Raw genomic sequence first — 19,941 nt, forward strand, 5'->3', positions numbered from 1 at the left:
GGAGATGGCTTGGTGGCCAGATAATTTTCACACAAGTGATGGATTGGTCAGCCACAAAAAGACAAACTTGCGTGTCATGTCTTGTGTATTTGTCATTTGGTGTGTTTGTCTCTCGTCTGTTTTCGTGAGCGAACAAAGTGAAAACGAGAAAAGCCCTCGTCTCGAGGCTGCCGAAGGTAACTTGATTACTGATCAGATGAATCTTGACGGCATTCGCGCAGATTAAAGCATGCTGAGTCGGACCGACAAAGTCCACGCGCGACACAGGAAGTGGCGTTGTTTCTATTATCTCGCGGGCGCAGCCTTCTCCTTGGAGTTTGCCTTCAGTGGCGCGTTGGAGCGGGAACACCGAGCGGCGGCGGCGGCGGACTCTTGCGAGGCCGTGCGCCGCATCGCCGCCGGATTCCTGGGCGGCGGCACGGGGACGGTCGGGGCTCGGACGGACAGCGACCGTCTGCTTGCCGCTGCCCTTTGAGGGGATGGGCTGTCAGTCCTGCAGTGGGCGGAGCTAAGGCTGCGGCGGTTCCCTCGTAGCGGTGCGTGAGGGCCGCCGGACTGGACGGAGGTGGCGGCTGCGCGGGGGCGCAAAGACGACGATCTGGACGGGACCTCTGCGGACCTTTGTTGACTCGTTGCTTGCCTGCGGACAGAAAATCACAATGAGCGCAGTTTCCATGTTTTGGAGGGCGGCGCGACTCGGTGGAGGTCAAAGAGCAAGAATCAACCTGGAAGTGGAAGATGGTTCACAAGACGGAACGGCGACCATTTTGCCCGCAAGTCTTGGCACAGGCGTGACGGGCCTAGGGATCCGGCTGACGGGGCCGACCCGGTGCGGCCGGTGTGCCGGCATCCCTCCGGAGTTCCTCTTGAACTCCCCGGAGGCGCGCGTGTCCTCCTCTGAACCTTCGGAAACCCCGCGACACTCGCCGTCCGCCGACGAGGACGAGGTTCCCGAGCGGACCCGCCTCCGCATCCAACGACCCTGTTGCTTCCGCAAAAGCACCCGTCGCGCCGAGTCCGAGTCCGAGTCCAAGTCCGGCCGTCCGGCGCGTCGCTGAAGGCGGGCCCGAGCCGACGGCGAGGACGATGGCTCCGAATCTTCTTCTGAGATCAGAACGGGAATTCGGCTCCTGATTCGCATTCTGGACTTCATCGGCACCGGAGGTTCCGCCTTCTTGTGGATCGCAGGGGCTTCCTCATTGGATGATTTCGGGTCTTTAAGTTCCGGCTCGAAAGGTCTATTTGCAGTCGGATGGTTCTTGCCCGAAACATCCTCAAATAGAGGCTCGGGACCCGGGCTCTCGAGGACATTGCGGTCCGTCTCCCTGGCGGCGTGCCCGTTGGAAGACATGACGTTCAAGTGGGACGTCTCGGCTATGTGGACAAACGTCCGCTCCACCTTGGTAAAGGGCGGCGACGCCGGCGCAATGGGGGTGGACGGCCGCATGTCGAGTCTGAGAGCGGGGGACAGGCGACCCGTCTCGGAGGCTTCCGTGTGGATCGCGTTTGCGACAGGGACTCGTTGCTGGTGGGCGGTTGGCCCGGAAGGTGCCGACAACTCGCCCTCGAGCGCGCGCTCTCCCGAGGGTGACTTGCGGGTGTCGCCGGGGGAGAAGAGGACCAAGGTCTTGGAGGCGTCCTCCACGTCGGGATCGGCCTCCGAGGCGTGCTCTTTGGTGCCCCTCCGGTCGTCGGCCATGAGCGTGGAGGGCGCGGCGTCCTGGCTGCGTTCGGAACTCTTGGCGTCGGCTTCGCTGTCGGACTGGCTTTTGGTCACGTCGTCGTCTTTGGGGCCGTCGGGTTCCGGTGGCGCCGGATCGCCGGTGGTGAAAGTGCGCCGCTGCGGTAGCGTTCCCGTCAGCATCACCGTCAGGAAGTCGCCGCGCTTGGCCTGCAGCTTGGGCAGGATGTGGAAGTGCTCCCGCTCGTCACTGTCAGCCTTGGTGCGGTAGTCGGGCGAAGGCGGCGAGGCGGCGCCCGCAGAGGGGCCGATTGGCAAGGTGGGCGACGGCACCTGAAAGGCAAACACAACCGCATGAGCCACCGCGCACCCCCGCCGCCGTTGACGTCAAAGTTGGCGATGGTCAGAACCGCTCGGCGCGTGTTTGACTGGCGACCGGTCCGGGGCCGCCTTTTTGTCCCCAACTGGGACGGCACCCTGAGCAGCGTCAGCGCTTTAGAAAAACGGATGGACTCACTGTAAAAGAGCGGCACCTCGATTACGACTTGAAATTTGTTCCACGACGAAGCCCCAAACCATCCCAAATTCATTTCTCAAATTAAAATCTCACTGCAATGTCTTTGAATGAAAACAGAATAAAGGACAATGAAAAGAAACAAACTAACCAATATGCGTGTTGATGTGTGGCCTCAAGGGGGCGTGGCCTACGTCCAATGCCTCGCGCACGCTCCTTGCGAGTGTTGTCATTTTGAATTTGTGCAGTTGGCGACGCGCCATTCCCACGAACGGCTGAACGCGCCTCGACGGCCGCAGCTCTCGTCGCTCGAGGCGGCGCCGCAAAATGGCGCCAAAGCAATACTTTTGGAAAGAAAGACGCAACAATACATTGAATTTCCACCCCCAAATCATTTTTTTAATGTGATTCTGTTGGTACACGAGCTGCTCGGGATTGTCTGATGACTTCACGCAGCAATTGAAAAAAGGCACGAAAATGCATCGCCGTCTCGGTCAACATTTGCCTTCCGCGTTGACCGACGGACTTATGTACACGATACAATCGTTTGCATGCGAGGAGAGGTTAACTGCGTCTACGATGCTCGGCGGGTACAAAAGTTCATGCTTCACTTTGGTAGAAAAAAATATTCTTTCGTGTTGTTAAATTTCATTGCGAAAAAAAAAGACATTCTACTATTTTAGCCGAAAAAAATGGAGGCGAGGCTTTTTACTGCGTAAGCTCATGAAAAGTGATCAATCTTTTTTTTCTGTTTCCAAATAAAATAGCGTTAAGATTGATCGGCAAAGTTCGGTCCACACGCACACGCACATTCTGGACGGCCATTTTTTGGGGCAGGAGGAGGGAGGACGAGAAGTTTTTTTAAAAAAGGACAAACTAAGAACGGCCGGAAGTGGGTTTTTTCGTCCGTCCCTTTAAGCAGCGCGTGCATAGAATTGAAATCTTTGCACTCGGAGGAGAATGAAATCTTCTTTTGGACTTTCTCTCTCTCAAGCAACCAAGTTGGGTTTAATTTGAGCAAAGGGAAGAAGTGCAATCAAACCAGCCGGTCGGAGCTCGTCTGTCAATTTGCCTCGTGAGGGACAACACGAGTCTGCAAAAAGGTCCCGGCATGCTTTGCAGCACCAAGCACGTTTTGTCTCAATTCCATTTCTTTATTTTATTGCTTCATCATCGTGATCATCACTTACATCTCGCCAACAACAAGAAGGCGAAGTGAGCGCCACCAGATTCATTCCATCTCATTTAAGAGCGCGAGTGAGCAAAAGCGAAAACGAGGACAAATCGGATCGTGTGGCGAAATTTTGCTCCGGTGGCTTTCAATCGGGTGTTTTGCAGTCCATCCTGGAAACTTTGCAGTTTGCCTCTCGTCACGCAAAGACATTTTTTTATTTTTTTTATTTCATTGGGGGCGTGGTATGCTAAATGCAAGGACAGAAGCGCTTTAAATGTACAAAGGTGGACGGCGATTATTTTTAGGATGAAAGAGTCCGGACAGAAGGTTGCCCATGGATGCATTTATATGCGTGACAAGAGAACTTGTCATATTTTTAGGCTACTTGATAACATTCCAATGCAAAAAGGATTGGCGAACGAATGCGAATTCAACTGTCACGGACAAAGTGCGCGTTGAGAAATTCCCTCCGAGTTTGCGCTTGATGGCTCTGACCGTTCGCAAATTTAGCGCATAGCTCAAATTTGCTCCTTGACTGTGGCGCCGCATTTCAAGCAAGAGCCGCTGATTGCTGCGATCGAGTGGCAGAGTGCAACACACGGGCGGGCGCGCGCGCACGCACACACGCGGGCGCGCGCTCAGTGTCGTGCACGGGCATTGGCGTGAATTTCCATACGTGCCCAAAGTGAAGGACGGACAAGCTTGCATGCTTACAACACTTCCTTCTTGTTCTCGGGGTCATGTCGCGCAAAAAATGCACATTGCTTGTATTTTAGCACCCTGTAATCCCCCAAATAATCCAGACGACGAAACAAAAATGCAGATTATTAAATGGTTCAAATGAAACGATTGGATTTCTGAGGTCAAATGTCACACGTAGCGGCGCTCATGCTAGGCTCAGCTAAATCCTTGAGGTAACTTTTTAATACTTTTAGCGATGCGAATGTCACACGTTATGACTGAATGCGCTCGGCAAAACGAGTAACTTTCACCGCGCTAACAGTCGAGTGCTGACCGGGCGTGAAAACAAAAGCACATCGCGTGCTTTCGGTCTGGCGGAAGCTCGTCGATAAAACAAGCAAACATAACGACGAAGCGAGTAGCGGCGCTTTGTCGCGTTAGCGGCGTCCGAGTGACGCGTGACTCCTGTGACGCTTCGCTCGCCATGTTGAGCGTGTGCCTTAGCAGCTAGCCTAGCTTATCTTATACATTCGACTTTAGCAAGGTGAAGCGGCGTGAACACAAACGGGAAGTGGAACATATTCACCAAGTTTAGCCCTTCAAGATGTGGGGGAGGAAAAAAATTGCTTTGTGATAACCCAAAGCCCGAGTTACTGAATGGCAAGGAGCTTGAACAGTCGCGCGCGTGACATGCTAAGCTAACGTGTAGCATTATTGCGTCCGTGCGGATGACGACGGCGATAAAGTGCAGCAGTGACAAACCAAACGCTCACACACACTCGACTTCACGTGCGCCAATGATGAGACTCGAACATTAGCATTAGCGTGACGACCGTGCTAGCAGCCACACACACACCGACACGCTCGTGTCACTCCTGACTGAAGCAGGACTAGCTTAAAACATGAAAAACAAAAGCAAAAGTTGAGTGTTTTTGCTACAAAATGGCCAAGTGTGTCTTTGTCCGTTCCGTCGTCGTTCATCTTTGCATACGTGGGCGGGGAAATGATGGTTTTTGTCACTTGCGGGCCACTGCACTCAGTAAAAAAGAAAGAAAAGCTGTTGGAGAGCGACAGGAAGACTCCACAAATTCCACTTCCTGTTCCTCACAGGGACTTCCTGTCTGAGCGTTGAGCTTGTGCAACAAGTTTGCGAGACTCATTTATTGCATCGTCAGCACCGGCTTCTGTCGCGCTGTGTGTGTGTGTCTTTGCATGTTATCGAGTGCACGTGTCGGTGTGTTCTTCAGCATGCGTGTTTGAGTGGTTGCGTGTGCATTCGTGGACGTGTGAGCGCCACCGCGTGTGTGCGTGTGCGTGTCGAGCTTTTTGTTTCAGCTGCTGTTCTTGTTGATGAGTTTGGCGAGCATGTGCTGCAGCTGCGAGCGCGACACGTTGAGCACCGAGTGTCTAGTGCGGGCGGGCGGGCCCCCCGCAGCGCCACCGTGCCGCCGCCTCCATCCGGCGGCGGCGGCGTGGGCGGGGCTGCTCTCAGCCGAGCGGCTCCTCTGGATGAAGGCGGCGCCCCCCCCGTGGGGGTAGTGCTCCGTCTCCAGGGTGGACGAGGAGAAGACGTAGGAGGCCAAGCGCCGCAGCTGATTGGGCCGCGGCTGGGGGCGGTCCTCGTCCGGCTGCAAACAGACCAATCACAGAGAGGGGGAGGAGGTTAGCCAGCGGAAGCCTTTTGTTTTGTTTTGATTAGTTTTTTGTTTTTTTTTTTGTTTTTTTTCCAAATCCAATATACGTCGTGACGTGGCTTCCCGTCCTCGGCTCCTCCCCTTCCCCTCCCTGAGCCAATCAGGCAGGACGCAGCTGATTGGAAGCCTTTCGACTGATTGGTTGAGGGTGACGAGGGGGGCGGAGCCTGTCTTTAGCGTTAGCTTCAAGAAGATGACGACGAGGAGAAAACGAGATGAGGAGGAAGACGAATGCGCTGACCCTCGAGAATTGCTTCTTTTTTTTCCCCCTCGACTCATCCTTTGCATGTCGTCGGCCATGTGTGTGTGTGTGTGTGAGGGCGCACGCGTGAGCGCCGGGCCAACAGCACCGCCGGCGTGTTCCGCGCCAACATCCTCAACTGGCCGCTTCTTATTAGTCGAGAACCTTCAAAAAGTCCACTCGTCTGCCTCAAACAAACTCCGCGTGGGCTCCGAGAGAACTGCAAGTGGACTACTACGGTCGAACTGAACCAGCAGCAAAAACCAAGACTGCACCGGACTTGTACTCGAAGTGAACCAGATGTAAAAAAAAAAAGGAAGGTCGCACTCAACTGTAAGTGTTCTAATTTTGTGCTCAAAGTGAAACCAAACCGGACAGGACAACATTTGTACGAGAAGCGAAGAAACCATGTTGGACTCCGAGTGGAATAAGCCAAGCAAAAGTGGAATAGGACGACGCGAGCGCGGCATCGAAGCTCGCTCGTGATTGGCCGGGGACGCGTTCTTACCGGTCGCTGCGGTCCGTTGGGTTCGGACTCTCTGCGCCGAGGGCGTGCCGAAGGCAGCGAGTGACAGGGAGAGTGGGCGGGGCTTCCACCGGCACCAAAGCTCCTCCGCGAAGCCTCCTCCTCTGTCAGCATTAGCAATCCGCGGCTAACATCACGGCCGTGCGTCTTCGGGCGCACCACCAGATCCGCACCTGAACGCAACAACAAATAAGGCGATTGCACGCGCACGTGACTGCAAGAGGGCATTTGAGACGCACAAGCCAGCGCTCGCGCGGCGAAGGCTTTGCGGCGCTCACCCGCCGCCGTCCGGATCATCCGACGCTCGTCCTGCTCTTCGAGGGGACGCAGCTCCTCGGGCTCCTCGTCGGTGGTGCCCGACGTGGTGGGGTGGAAGTCTCGAAGCTCCGCCTCCTTGTCAATGATCACCCACTCCTTGCTGTCAAAGTCCTCTTCCTCGGCCAGCGGCACGGAGCGGATGAAAGCGTTGCTGTGCGCCTCCTGGTCCGCCGACGCCGCCGACACGTCCTGTCTGCCGCTGGCCTGCCGGTCGCCGCGGCAACCGGGGTCCACCGACAGCATCTGCGCCGGTTGCGACGAGTACACGTGGCGCGAAGGGGAGCCCGGCATGTCCATACGAGACCTGCGACACGTTTCGGAAGGTTGCCAAGTGGCCAAGCGAGCTCCCTAAATCTAAATGCGGCCAGCGTGTTTCAGGTGGCGCCACGGAGAAGTTGGATTTAGTCACCACGGAAGTTAGCGTGAGCACCGGAGCCCGAGGCCAAGGGTCAAGCCATTCCTCTCACCTCTGTCCGTAGGCGTCCCCGCGTCCCTCGGCGGCAGACAGACGTTCCGACTCGGGACTGTTGACTCGGCGGTATCGTAAGGACCGGCCCTGACCTGGCGGCGAATCGGGAGCTCCGCCACGAGCCGGCGACACTGGACGGGCGGCGTGTCCCGCCTCCTCGTCCTGCGGACACAACGACGATTAGCGCCGGACATTCGCCGGCTCGCTTCAAAGCCCCTTCGAGAAGACCTCGTTCAAGCTGATTCGGAGTCTGTTGCGGTTGAAGTCGGTGTCCTCCCAGGCCTCGCCCGGCTCGCCGGCGTGCCGGACTAGCGACTCGCCGGGGCCGCGGCTCGGCGGAGGTGGCGGCGGGGGAGGCGCGTTCTCCTGGTCGCTCAGGTGCTCGTCCTGGAGGACATCGTCCGTGTTCTCGCGCTGAGGGTCTCCGGGCACCGGCGTCACGATGGCCCTGCGTACCGCCCGGGTCAGAAACACACACGCTCACGTAACGCGGCGGCGCCACTGCAGCTGCGCTTACCCGACCATGGCGGCGGTGGGCCGCGTGTTGTGCTGCGGTTGGGCGGAGGCGCTCGTGGACACGGCGACATCGCTTCCTGCCTTCTCCCAGTCGAAAGGCTCGTTCTCGGTGATGATCCGCTCCTTCATGCTGTTCTCGAACACCGACATCAGCAGCTGACGGATGAGCGGTCCGGATCAGCGCCGCGCCAAAGCGGAAGACGCAGCGACGTGCCGTGGGAAAGTCGCGACGCACGTCGTCCGTCGGAGGCGACGTTGTTGCAAGACGCACGCGAGCCAATCAGGACGCCGGACGAGGCGGGAAAAGGGTGAAAATGCAACTTTTCTCCTTTTCACTGAAGGGCGTCGAGACAAAGTCATCGCTCTCCTTCACGAAAAGACGCGTCAAAGGCTACGCGTTGGCTAGCGCCGCCGTTGGCACGGAGCGGTACTTCATCTCAGGCGTGCGCAGAAGGCCCGGCAGTCGCCGGCGTCTCGGTGGGCTCTTCGCTCATTTTCAAGACGGCGGAATGTCCGACGCGGGCGGCGGCTTACCTGGTAGTCGGGTTTGGTGAAGTAGTCGAGGGCGAGGACGTGGTCCAGGAAGACGTTAAACTCCGACGGCATGTGTTTGAGCAACATGCGGTGGTCGTAACGCTCTTTGATTTGACCCACTTGCTCCTAAACGGCAAAGACAAGCGCCGTTCAATTTTGCCTTTCTTGTCCCGTTCATTTGGGACGCTGCAGCAGAAGCGAAATTCATCGGAAAGATCAACAATCCGTTCGGAACACAAAACACCGATTGCTAATATGCGCCGAACATCCGCCAGGAGGCCAAATTGGACGTCAGAAAGCAAAAGAGAAAAGTCGAGATGTGGAAAAAAAAAGTCGGAGCGATCTCGGCCCAAATGGACCATTTTCCGAGCGGGGGCCAAATGTTTCTTTTCTTCTTACAGAAGCGCCACACTGGACAGTCCAAACGTTCACTCGGATTATTTGTCCAACGTTTTGGTTTTCTTCCTTCTTGGGGAGGCGAGCTCCGTTTGTCGATTTATTCCGCTCGGTTCAGAAGCGGCACGCCGCGCATTCTTTATCTGTTGACCGAAACGTGGCGGATTAAATGTCGTTTTCTCGGACTAAAACGTGACCGTGTTTATCGCGCGTGCCGGAAACGAATCGATCAAGAAGCGGCGTGGACGTCGATGCCAAACGCGAGTGGTTCCGAGCGCTCGCTCACCTTGTCTTTGATCTTTCTCCAAGGCAACTGGCCGACGGCAAATTCCACCAACATGTAGAAGAGCGACCACAGGTCATCGTGGCGACCCATCTCCTGCGGAGACGCGAACGGTCACAGCGTCCCGTCATCTTGCACTTTGCGCTCAACGGGGCCTCACCTTGTTTTTGTGAGCGTTGACCGAAGCGTAGCGGACCGTCCCCCGGAAACCCGCCACCGTCCTCGGCTGGAACACAAACAAGCGGCGCGTGAGCGACGCGATCGGCGCCGTAACCCAGAAGAGTCGGCAAGTCCTGCCGCCATTTTTGGGCCAGCTTGTCTCACGTGTTATTTGCGTGCTTTTTTTTTTTTGCATTGCGTGGCCTTTTTGGGGGAAACCGACGGTCATTCATTCTCCTCACTACGTCCGCCTCCTCGTGTCAAGTATGATCAACGCACACACACATTTTAATTGACTATAACGAGCGTAAATTATTTACAGATTTGTTTTCATCGTTATTTGAGATTTTTTTTTTTCTGAGCAATCTGAGCATTTTTTCAGGATTCAGATTTCTGCTATCATGAAATTTTTGTGTGGCGGGGCCTAAACTCTTTTTACTTGTGTGGATTTTGTTTGAACGGCAATCGTTTTTGTTTTATCTGCTGTGGTCAATCATCCGCTTCTTTAGGATTTTTGGGGAAGAAAAAAAGAAAAACGAAATTTTGGTGGATTTCAGGCTTTCGAATCGAGTAGCAAAAAAGAAATAAATCAAATAAATCACCCAACTACAAGTTCACGTGTCGCTCGCTTCATGTCTGCCGAGGTCTTACGGCATCCCCTCAAATCTCGAGAGTTTCGGGGGACCCGATCACCTCCTTCCTGCCGTATTTGAAACGTTGCGTTCATGTTTGAAAAACCTCACGTGTCATCCCATTTGAATGAAACCCCGTCAACAGATGGCGTTTCCGCGGCGACCAGATGTTCAAGTCCTAAGGGTGACCTGTTATGCAGTTGCGGCCCCTCCCTCTGTTGCTATGGAAACCACTCACACGCCTGGTAACCATGGTGAGGATGAAGGCATGCACGTCAAAATCATAAGTCCAAAGGAACCAACTGGAAGAAAAACAAAAACCACATTCAACACACACGCACACAAAAAAAACATAATAAAAACGATTACAACAATCAAAAATACGCCAAAACATGCCAATCGACGGCAAAACATTCAAGGCGCTAATAGAAGCGCAGAAAGCGAATAAATGTTCCAAAATATCAGTTTGGCCAAACAAACCCCCCAAAAACGTACAAACATGCTAACGCCAAATGAAACATTTCCTAGTGGACGAGATGCACAATAGAAAATGGACTGCGAGTAGAAGTAGAACCGAACAAAACAAGTAGTAGGAAAAGCAGGCAAAATGCGACAGAACGCACACACACGCTCATGCTAGCACACGCTCATGCTAGCACAGCGGGCGAGGCGTGGACGCGTCTTACCGGCCGGACCTCGCCGGTGGTGTTGGTGTACTGGCGGGCCAGACCAAAGTCCAGCATGAAGCACTTCCTGTACGTGGACGGCAGGCGACCCATCGCAAAGTTGGACTAAGCCGATCACAACACAGACACATGCTTAAAAACGCAAACGCCAACACAACAAACTTGCGTGTGCGCGTGCGCTTTACAGGTTTGATGTCCCGGTGGAGGAATCCGACCGAGTGAATGGCCTCGATGGACTCGAGGATCTGCTTGCCGAGCCTGAGCGTGGTGCTCATGGTGAAGGTCCCTCGAGGCTGACTGCGCCGCAGGTCGGCCAGGTTACGACCCTGGCGGGAGTGCGCGCACGGGTAGCGTCAACACACCGGCCGCGCCGTGCCCTTCAAAATAAGACCCTCGCTCACCTGAAGCTGCATCACCACATAGTTGAATTTGTCGTTTCTGCCGCAGCCGATGAATTTACACACGTGGTTTTTCCCTGCCCGCGCACAAACGAGCAAGAAAAAAGTCACGACTTTAATATATGATTTGAGTTTTACCTCTCGCCGTCAGAAAGAGTTTCAAGTCCCACCTCCAGCAGAACTTTGCTCACAACATGACAGAAACTTGGCCACTTGTGCAGCGTTAGCGTTAGCGTTAGCGTTAGCGTTAGCCACTCACCCTGCAGCTTCTTGAGCACGGCCACCTCCATCTTGAGGACCTGTTTGGGCTGCTGGGCTGACTCCACCTTGAGGGCCACGTTCTCCCGGGTCAGCAGGTCCAGCGCCTCGTAGATCTCGCCGAAACCGCCGCCGCCAATCTTCTTCAGCTGCGACACAAGGGGGCGCGCTTGAGCTCGACGACGACAAATGCCAAAAGGAAGTTTTGTGGGGACGTACATTAGCAGAAAGCATACGTTAGCTTAAAACATCCGCCAGCGTGCCGTACGTCTGTATTAACAGCGCGGTTAGAAAATTGCCGTCCCGAGGGGGGCCAAGGTTCCATTTTTTGGGGCGGGGGGTGGCAAATTTAAAAAAAAGGCTTCCATGAACAAAGGCCGCGAGTGGATTTTAGTCCGGCCCGCGAAGCGGTGCCTCCCAACGCGTCTTTAGCGCCACGACCGCTACTTTTGTGTTTGGAGCGACGTGAGACAGCAGCGTGCGTTCAACCATCTTTCGGAATAAAGCCGGAGGGTCGAGGCCGGAGGGCGGCAGACTGACCGGCAAAACAGGCTCAAGTGCTCAAGTCGGAAAATGTCTACGACAAATTTCGCAGCGTGTCAAATCTGATCGACTCTCCCGAGCGATTGCAACGACAGACTGAGCTCAATGCCTCCGAGTGCGGGTGAAAATATCCCGAGTTCAGAGACGCAGAGTCAACTCGACTCTGGAAAGTCCGCCCATGAGACGGCCGGCCGTATGCTGACAATGAAATCTTGATTAACTTGTGATATTTCATAACCTGTTTTTATTCAATGATGCATTTTAAAAATGAATGAGCTATTTGGATGTCATTTGAAATGCAACGACAACACAGCATCTGTGAACACGTTTGCCTTTTTGTTGTCACTGCAGCAGAGTGACCATCTCCACCAGGAGTCCTCAATCCTGTTCCTCGAGGGCCGCTGTCCTGCGGGTTTTCCATCTCTCGCTGATTCAAACGAGCGGATCATCAGCAAGGTCTGCGGAAGCTCGATAACGATCGCTCGGGTGCGTCGCAACCAGGAAGAGGTGGAAAACGGGCAGGACGCCGGCCCTCGACCGACACGATTGAAGACCTCTGATCTACACAGAAGTGTGTCAAATGAACACTTCACGGAGTTATTTGAGTCTTCGGTGTTCATCTTCTATGACTCAATGCAGTGAAAGAGAGTTGATTTGGAACCACAGGGGAGTGACTAAACAACTCCACCGGGAGTCAAATTTCCTCTCTCCGGAGTTGTTGAACCGGTGCCGTTCAATGGCATTTGTTAGCTTGTGTCAAATTTGGACTCAATTTTGAGTCTCTAACACTGTGGAAAGAGTTACTATGACACCGGAAGCGGTGTTACATTTAACCCTATAAGTGTTTAATTCACACGGTGAAATTTGCTGTGAAGACAATGAAGTTTTAGCTCCACCCACTAAGTCGCGTTCCAAAAATCAACACGACACAACCGGCTGATTCGCGAGCTTTGTTTCTTTGGCTTCACGTTTGAACAAAGCAAAGTGTTCGGCGCCGTCTCGGAAGAACGTCGAGCGACTTGACTTGGACGTCTGTGACTCGACTCCAGCGCCCCCATCTCCATCTTGTCGGTTGAAAAGTAGCGATACGTCACGAAAATGAGCCGGCGACAAGAAATTGAACGGTCGAGCGCAAACGCGGCACGTGATGCCGTGCCGCCGCTTGGGAGAAGCAACTCGGTTACGCAACCACGCGAGTGTGTGCGCACGTGTGTCAGGCTGCGGCGAACAATTTTTTGGGTTTTTTTCCCTTTTTCCTGTCCATCCCTTAATTCAAAAAGTGGACATGATTTCAAATGGGCAGTGCACCAAGGAGGCAACTCTTGAAGTGATGAGGAAAAAAAAAAAAGAAGTCAAAGTTGAGCTGAAATAGCGCACAAAGCTACGCGACGTTGTAGGGCTGAACGACCCAAATTGCGATCTCAGGCCACGCGATTTCAAGATTGTCAAAGCTGTGGTCACGAAGCCGTCAGGATTTTCAAAAAATAAATCCATTAAAGTGGCGCTGTCGTCGCCGCTCGAATGCTCGGCGCAGCGCAGCGGTACCGACTTGATTTGCACTTTACGCGAGTCGGCGAGGAGCCGCGTGATGCCGATCTTCTCCTCCGAGATGACAAATAAACGAGCTCACCGACAAGTAGCCTTTTAAAGGAGGAGGCGCTAAGCGTGCTCATCGCTCACGCGCGTCACGCCGTCGGTCGGGAAGGACCCAAAGCGAAAGAAGTTTCTTCTCCACACCGGTCTTCAGGTATCGATTGTAAACGCGTTTCCATTTGTGTTCTCATTTCCATGACGCCGTATGGGAAGCGCTCGCTTACAGATGGATCGAGTTGCCGCCGATCGGATCGTACGCTCCACCTTGAACAAAAGTCCGACTCGAACGGCGTTAAGGCGGAGAGCCAACGGCGACCGACGCAAACGTTACGATATCGCAATCCATACGTACGGAGACCCCCAAAAAAAAGACGACGACGGCTACGACGCTCGGAAACGGATGACGTCATCGTGACCGAGAGGTTCGATATTAAACGGATACGAAATATCCGTCATCTGCGCCCACTTTCGAGATCGCGCTCAAAAAGTAGATTTGAATCACGGGACAACGATTTTATTGACATCATCGGACATCTGCGCACAAAGAACATTTTTTTTTTTTTTTTTTTAGGGTTGCATTTCGTACCCAAAATGACGCATAAATCCCAAATGATATTTGACAGAGGATAGTTTTTAAAAACTAGGAAGGACACGTCTCTGCATTATTACCGAAATAGCTTTGATTGTTTTGAATGCTAGAATGGCGTTTTGTGTCACGTTTGCAAACGTCGGCGAAAATCGCAAACGCAATCGAAATTGCGATAGCTGTCAGAAAACGGCAGTCCGATTTTTTCGTTGTGTGTTTTTGCCGTCCTCTGACTCCTTCGTGTTGGTGCGTGCGTGCGTTGGACTGACCACTTTCCATCGGTCCTTGACCATGCAGTTGGGCGGCAGGATGTCGGCCTGCTCGGCGGTCCCGTTCATGTTGGCGTTGTCCTGGTGGGCGGGGCCTAAGCACTGCATCTGCCATCCATGAAGAACACGAGCAGCTCCCAGCTTGAACGAGCCATTGATCTGCAGGAGCGGCGGGCAACACCGTTAGCCGCTAATGCTAACGTGGCAAGCCGTAATTCCATTGGCTACGGGCTGGGGGCGTGGCGTGGCGGGGCGGGGCGGGCGTGCGTTTTAGTTGCAGTAAAGGCAGCAAATAGAAAGAGTACAGACAACCCCAATGTACGCCGTGGGATGCGTGTGGCTTTAAGAGGCGGGGCCTGGTGAGTGAGGTGGGAGTCGGCCAATGAGATGGCTGGCTGTTAAATGACCGAAACATTCGCAACGCTCGCTGCAAAATCCAAACATGCGGCAAAAGATTTGTGATACAAAATGCAATCAAGTACGTCAAGGCACTTAGTTACTTTTGTAACTTTGTAACCGCACCGGTTCAGGTTGCACGGCATTTCCTCGAGTTCTTACGATGTAATTACTGTATTTGTCGGGCCGTTTAAAGCTCAAGTTTGCTTTGTGCTTAGTTACTTGGGTATTGAACTTCATTACTTGTAATGAGTTACTGTCGTTGTTGGGGCACCAATTCAAGGTTATGGCGGACAGTGGACCCCCACGACTGGTGAAGATTTGCAGAGGGCGGTGCATCGGGGGTGATTTCTATTTTTTTTTTTTTAAACACATTCAATTGTTCAAATAACGCCAAATAATGCCAATCGGTAGGTGCTGAACCATACCGGGAGGTGGGGGGGGGGGTCGACAGTACTCGGTTACTTGAACATCGTCACACATACTTAGCCCCGATTGACTGTTGTAAAATTCAGCTCCCCTGAAAAGAAAGTAAACGTCGACATCGGCAGTGATGCATGTCGGTCTGACGGGGGCGCTAAACACCCCCGCTTTCAATTCCACACAGAAAGAATTGAAAGTGTGTCACTCCGCCTCGGTCGTCAAGCATGCGGCTGCGCAGGCGCTCTCACATGCAGGCCGAGCATCAAATCTGACGACGAGGGCGGGGTAGGGGGCGGGGCATGGGCTTCTCTGCATCTGTGCACTCCAGATGACCAATCACAGCAGAGGGGCGGACCACAGAGTTTCTTCCTTCCTCAAAAGAAAACGAAACAACAAAAAGTGCATCCCTCGTATCAAAAACATTTTTTTTTTTGTGTTTGTGGTTGAGTGATTTGGGCTTTACTTGTTGGCTAAAATGTTGCTCAACAGCAAATTAGTGATGAACAGTGAAAGAAGTGAAAGTCTATTTTTTTCATTTGGTCGATTCCGTGTTTATTTTATTGCAGGTCCAATGTTCTAAAATGGCCGCCATTCTCGGGTTTGCCTTTTCTCAAGATGGCTGCCGCAGAATGAGCGAATATACGCACAAGCGATAGGCGGGCCTCGTTATCAAGCGCGCTTTGCGCGAACGGGACACTTGCCGTAACGGCCCAACGGAACTTGGAACTTCAAAAAGCGTTTGCGTGATCGCAAGGAGGAACTCTGTGGTCGTGACACTTCCCCCTTCGGCCAACACGGGCGGAGTAGGGCGGGCGTGGCGGGTGGTGGCGTTGTGGGGGGCGGGGAGGTGAATGGGTGGGGAGCGGAGGGGGGGGGGGGGGGGGGAGCTTGTCATTATTGCTGTGCCAGAAGCCAGCTAGTCAGTTGGCATCATTCCCGCTAACATTCCGAGCTCACCATCGTTCTGAGCTCCGGCTCACAACAATTCCCCGGACGGCCTACGAGCCAAAAAGACGGCAGTTAACCAATTAACCGGGGCCCGCCCGTACGTGTCGGCAAATTGGGGCGGAGCCTGAGCGCACCTGCCCCTCCCACCGCCCCGTGTGACCGAGGAAATATCAGCAGTAGTGTTAGCCTGGGTCGTAAAGGAAAGTTTTACGACAAAGTTGGGACTTTGCATCAAATGTCAAAGCAGAATACGACGATTTACAACTCCTTTTCAAGCCACGCTAGTCCACTTAAGTTCATACCACGTTCAAAGTGAAGAAAATGTCTTTTTTGTTTTCCAAATATTCTCCCATTTTGCAACACATTCCAGGTCGAAGAATGCTCCGAAACATCTCACAGGTGAGCAGATGCGCGCGCTTCCTGATGCTGGAGAAAAGCAGCAACCAGGAAAGGCGAGCGAGGATGGGCTGACGTTCACCACTTTGCAAAACAAGTCGACAGCTTCTCAACAAACACTTGCAAGCCATTTCGCCCGAAGATTCGGAGAACGTGCAAAAATCTCAGAAGCGGCGAGGCGTCATGACCTTCCGTCACTCGGGCGCCGCCGCTGCGTGACAAAAGTGGAAAGGAAACGGAAGACTTCCGGATACGCGTCGCGTCGCGACATTGAGTCAAGTCCAAAGTCGACTGCGCAAAGCGTAAGCCACATTCCGAAACGTCTCACTTGAGATGGATTGACGCAAACGGGAAAAAGTCTGCCGCGGTCTGACGAGTCCGCGTTTCAAATCGCTTTCAAATCAAGTCCTTCCGGGCCGAAGAGGCAAAGAACCATTCGGGCTCTTCTGGACACAAAGTTCAAAGGTCAGCCTCTTCACCCGACACCGAGTGACCTTATTTTGACCTCCCAAAGGGGAGTTCTGATCCGATAGCGTGGCGATGTATTATTTTTTTTTTTTTTAATATCTTTAACAAAACTATTCCATTGACATGGAATGGAAGTAAGTCTAAACTTACGTCCACTCTCTAAAGTTTGTGGGTAACTAAGCCTATCAATCAATATCGATCCTCTCGCTATTTGCAGTCTCCGATTCGATCGCGCTGCACTTGCACAGTCATGCAGCCTTACTGCGCACGCGCAGCTTCGCATCCGCCGCTCGGTAGATGTGGCCCGGCCTGACCCGGGTCATGAAAGAAACATGCCCTCCCGGTCCGATCTGGTGCAGTCCGTGCGGTTCGGACCGAACCTCCCTCAACCTCCCACCACTGACGGCACATCTGCGGCCCTTACCAACCTACTTGGCGCTCCTCCGCTTCCGCCTCTTGGGACTCTTCATCGGGAAATCACGAAGAGACCCCCGCACACCCACCTCCGTTCCGCTCGCACAGCGGACCCGGCCTGGCTCGGTCTGACGGCGGTACATGCAATCTCGCTCCCGGTTCTGGTCCTGGTGGACCGGAACCGGAATGTGCGAACGGGCCGTGGTTCTGCTCGGAGAGGCCCGGGATGTGCACCAGTCAAAAAGCGCAGAACCGCACCAGCGTTTTGTCCGCACTGCAGCGCGCCGACGCTAACGTCAAGTCACCTGACGAGCGCCGCATTAGCTTCCGCTACGCCCTTTCACAATAAAAGCGTCCAGCCGCCGCCGCCGCCGCGTGGTTCGTGAACGTCCACACGTTTTTTCCATCAAACACGCCAAGAGAAAATCGGATTGACTTGGAAACGTATTCGTTTGGCGTATGATGAACATTTGAAAAGCAAAGTTGACCTGTGTTAAAAAAAAATGCTGCAGAAAGTTGCGCTAAGTTTTTCTTGCCCGTGTAACTGAAGGAGTTCTCCTTTCATGCCTCGAGATACGAGTTGGATTCGTTCAGTGGCTCAAAACATTCCCATCTCAAATCATCTTTCCCCCTTAGAAACAAATGCACATGCTGTTCATCAATTGCAGCTCCAAACAAAAACTGTTTGTTTTTTTTCACAGGAGTGGACCATATCAAATAAAACACCACTCCATTATTTTTCTACTTTCTCAAAACACGACACATCCAGCTAAAAAGCATAAAACTGATTTTGCATCGAATGATCCCTGCTCTTTCTGCTGTGCCCGCCTTGGCCACCAGGGTATGTATGAGACAGACTGTTTATTGAAGCGGTAACCCTTTACGAATGCCACTTGAGCTTACAGCAACCAATCCTGTAGCAGCGGGTGCATCGCCTGCCTCCAACCTAAGTGATTCATAACAGAGTCTCAGCTCCTTTCTCAGCTCATCACTACAGCACTATCAATAGCCGCTCTAGCCAGGGAATAAAGAATATATGACTGAAAACGATTCCATTGTCTGTCTACATGTTGTTGCTGAACCATTTGTGTTCCACCGCTAGATTAAAGAGGAAAAGCGCCAAAAAATGGATGCTAATTTGCATTGGCATCAAGCTAGCTGGCTGAAATATTACACTTGCATCTCAAGGCATATAAACTGCATATTTACCGTTTGCCACCAGCAGGTTGACCATCCATCCATCCATTTTCTGTACCGCTTCGCCTCACAAGGGTCACGGGGGGTTTGCTGGAGCCCATCCCTGCTATCTTCGGGCAGTAGGCGGGGGACACCCTGAGCTGGTTGCCAGCCAATCGCAGGGCACACAGAGACAAACAATCATCCGCGCTCACACTCATACCGAGGGGCAATTTAGAGTGTTCCATCGACCTGCCGTGCATGTTTTTGGAATGTGGGAGGAAACCGGAGTACCCGGAGGAAAAACCATGCAGGCACAGGGGGAAAACATGCAAAGTCCACACGGGAAGGCCGGAGCCGGGATCGAACCCACGCCCGATGCTGTCTCTCACTGTGAGGCCACCGTGCCGCCCCCTATGGATGGAGTTTCGTTATTTTATTTATTTATTTTGGGGGGGGCACTTTGCTCTTTTTGGCGCTATATCATATATTTTTTTGGGGGGGGTTAATAAATTACATTTATCTTTATTGCCGTTATAATGGGCATCACGCAGATTTTGCCTGGCCCCAAACGCGTGAATAGCAAGCACTGCGCCCCCCCCCCAAAAAAAAACCCCGCAGCATTTGTGTCAGCCAACGATTCTTGTGAAATTTGATCAAACGTCACTTGCGTACTTAGTGTTGTCCATTTGAACACACGACGTTGATTCCGCAAAAAGCTGCCGTCGTCTCGAGGTGAGTCTGAGCGCCTATGACTTTTATTTTGGTAGGGAGTGACAGCGTTTCCAACCGCTGTTTTTTGGGGAGATTGTGTTTCCTGTTGTCGGTGGCGTGCGTGCGTGAGTCAGGCGCTATCTATCAGGGTGACCCCCTACCCACTACACCCCCCCCCCCCCCGTCCCACCCAACCGAGCGTCACCTGCACGCGTCGGCCTGTTTCCAAACGACCAACGAGCCATTGTTATTCACATTGCGTGACGTCAACACGCACGTGCACGCTTTTCTCGTCAGTTCAGGCTCGTAAGCATAACGCCTGAGTACCGATTCGGGCACGCGCGCGCGCACGAACGCCCTCGTCGTGTTTTAGTTGTCGTTCATCTGACCTCCTTTTCGTTTCTCGCCCGGACTGCTGCGAACCAGCAAACATCATCATCGTCATTTCCATCGTCACCGTCGCCTCCTGCGCTCCATCTTCATCTTCATATTCCAGCAGCAGCATCAGCATCAGCATCATCAGTACCGCGCATGCGCACCATCCTGCCGCGCCTTCGTCAGTCAAGAAGACGCCCCTCCTGCGCCGCAACAGCAGCAGCGCCCCCTAGCGACGTGGATCCTGTTGTCGTTTGTCAAAGTGGAGAAATGTTCCCGTGATGTTTCGGCGTTAAATTACCTCTCACGAAGATTTTGAATTGTGTGATTAAGGCATTTGTCAGGGCGTTAAATGGATGTTGTAGTTGTCTTCGAAGACGTTTGGCCTCTGCTCCGAGAAACTTAGTGTGGACCGCGTCCGTTTGCTACTACTAGTCTTAGTGGATTCCTGAGCTCCTCCGTCGTTCTTCCCTTTCATGC

General features: G+C 53.3%; 1 protein-coding gene across 1 annotated transcript; it reads right to left on the reverse strand.

The window, feature by feature from the left end:
* Nucleotides 1–67: 67 nt before the first annotated feature.
* Nucleotides 68–19,623, reverse strand: LOC148332912 (tau-tubulin kinase 1-like). The gene is made up of 16 exons (XM_088301876.1): nucleotides 19,476–19,623; nucleotides 14,152–14,310; nucleotides 11,162–11,309; nucleotides 10,906–10,979; nucleotides 10,690–10,830; nucleotides 10,505–10,609; nucleotides 9,188–9,253; nucleotides 9,031–9,123; nucleotides 8,349–8,474; nucleotides 7,816–7,970; nucleotides 7,527–7,746; nucleotides 7,297–7,460; nucleotides 6,790–7,133; nucleotides 6,494–6,684; nucleotides 726–2,014; nucleotides 68–640 (listed from the first exon to the last, which is right to left on the reverse strand). The coding sequence occupies exons 2-16, from the start codon at nucleotides 14,257–14,259 to the stop codon at nucleotides 286–288; spliced, it is 3,579 nt and encodes a 1,192-aa protein (XP_088158002.1). The 5' UTR covers nucleotides 14,260–14,310; nucleotides 19,476–19,623; the 3' UTR covers nucleotides 68–285.
* Between the last annotated feature and the right edge of the window lie 318 nt (nucleotides 19,624–19,941).

This window comes from Idiotropiscis lumnitzeri, chromosome 8, assembly GCF_059441095.1.
Source record: "Idiotropiscis lumnitzeri isolate Australia: NSW breed Sydney's pygmy pipehorse chromosome 8, RoL_Ilum_1.0, whole genome shotgun sequence".
NCBI lineage: Eukaryota > Metazoa > Chordata > Actinopteri > Syngnathiformes > Syngnathidae > Idiotropiscis > Idiotropiscis lumnitzeri.

Coding starts and splice junctions, on each gene's coding strand:
- LOC148332912 (XM_088301876.1), bottom strand. CDS start 14,259: ATGCAGTGCTTAGGCCCCGCCCACCAGGACAACGCCAACATGAACGGG. Junction 10,831..10,905: donor ATGTGGTGATGCAGCTTCAG/GTGAGCGAGGGT, acceptor CACTCCCGCCAG/GGTCGTAACCTGGCCGACCT. Junction 2,015..6,493: donor CCAACGGACCGCAGCGACCG/GTAAGAACGCGT, acceptor TTTGCCTTTCAG/GTGCCGTCGCCCACCTTGCC.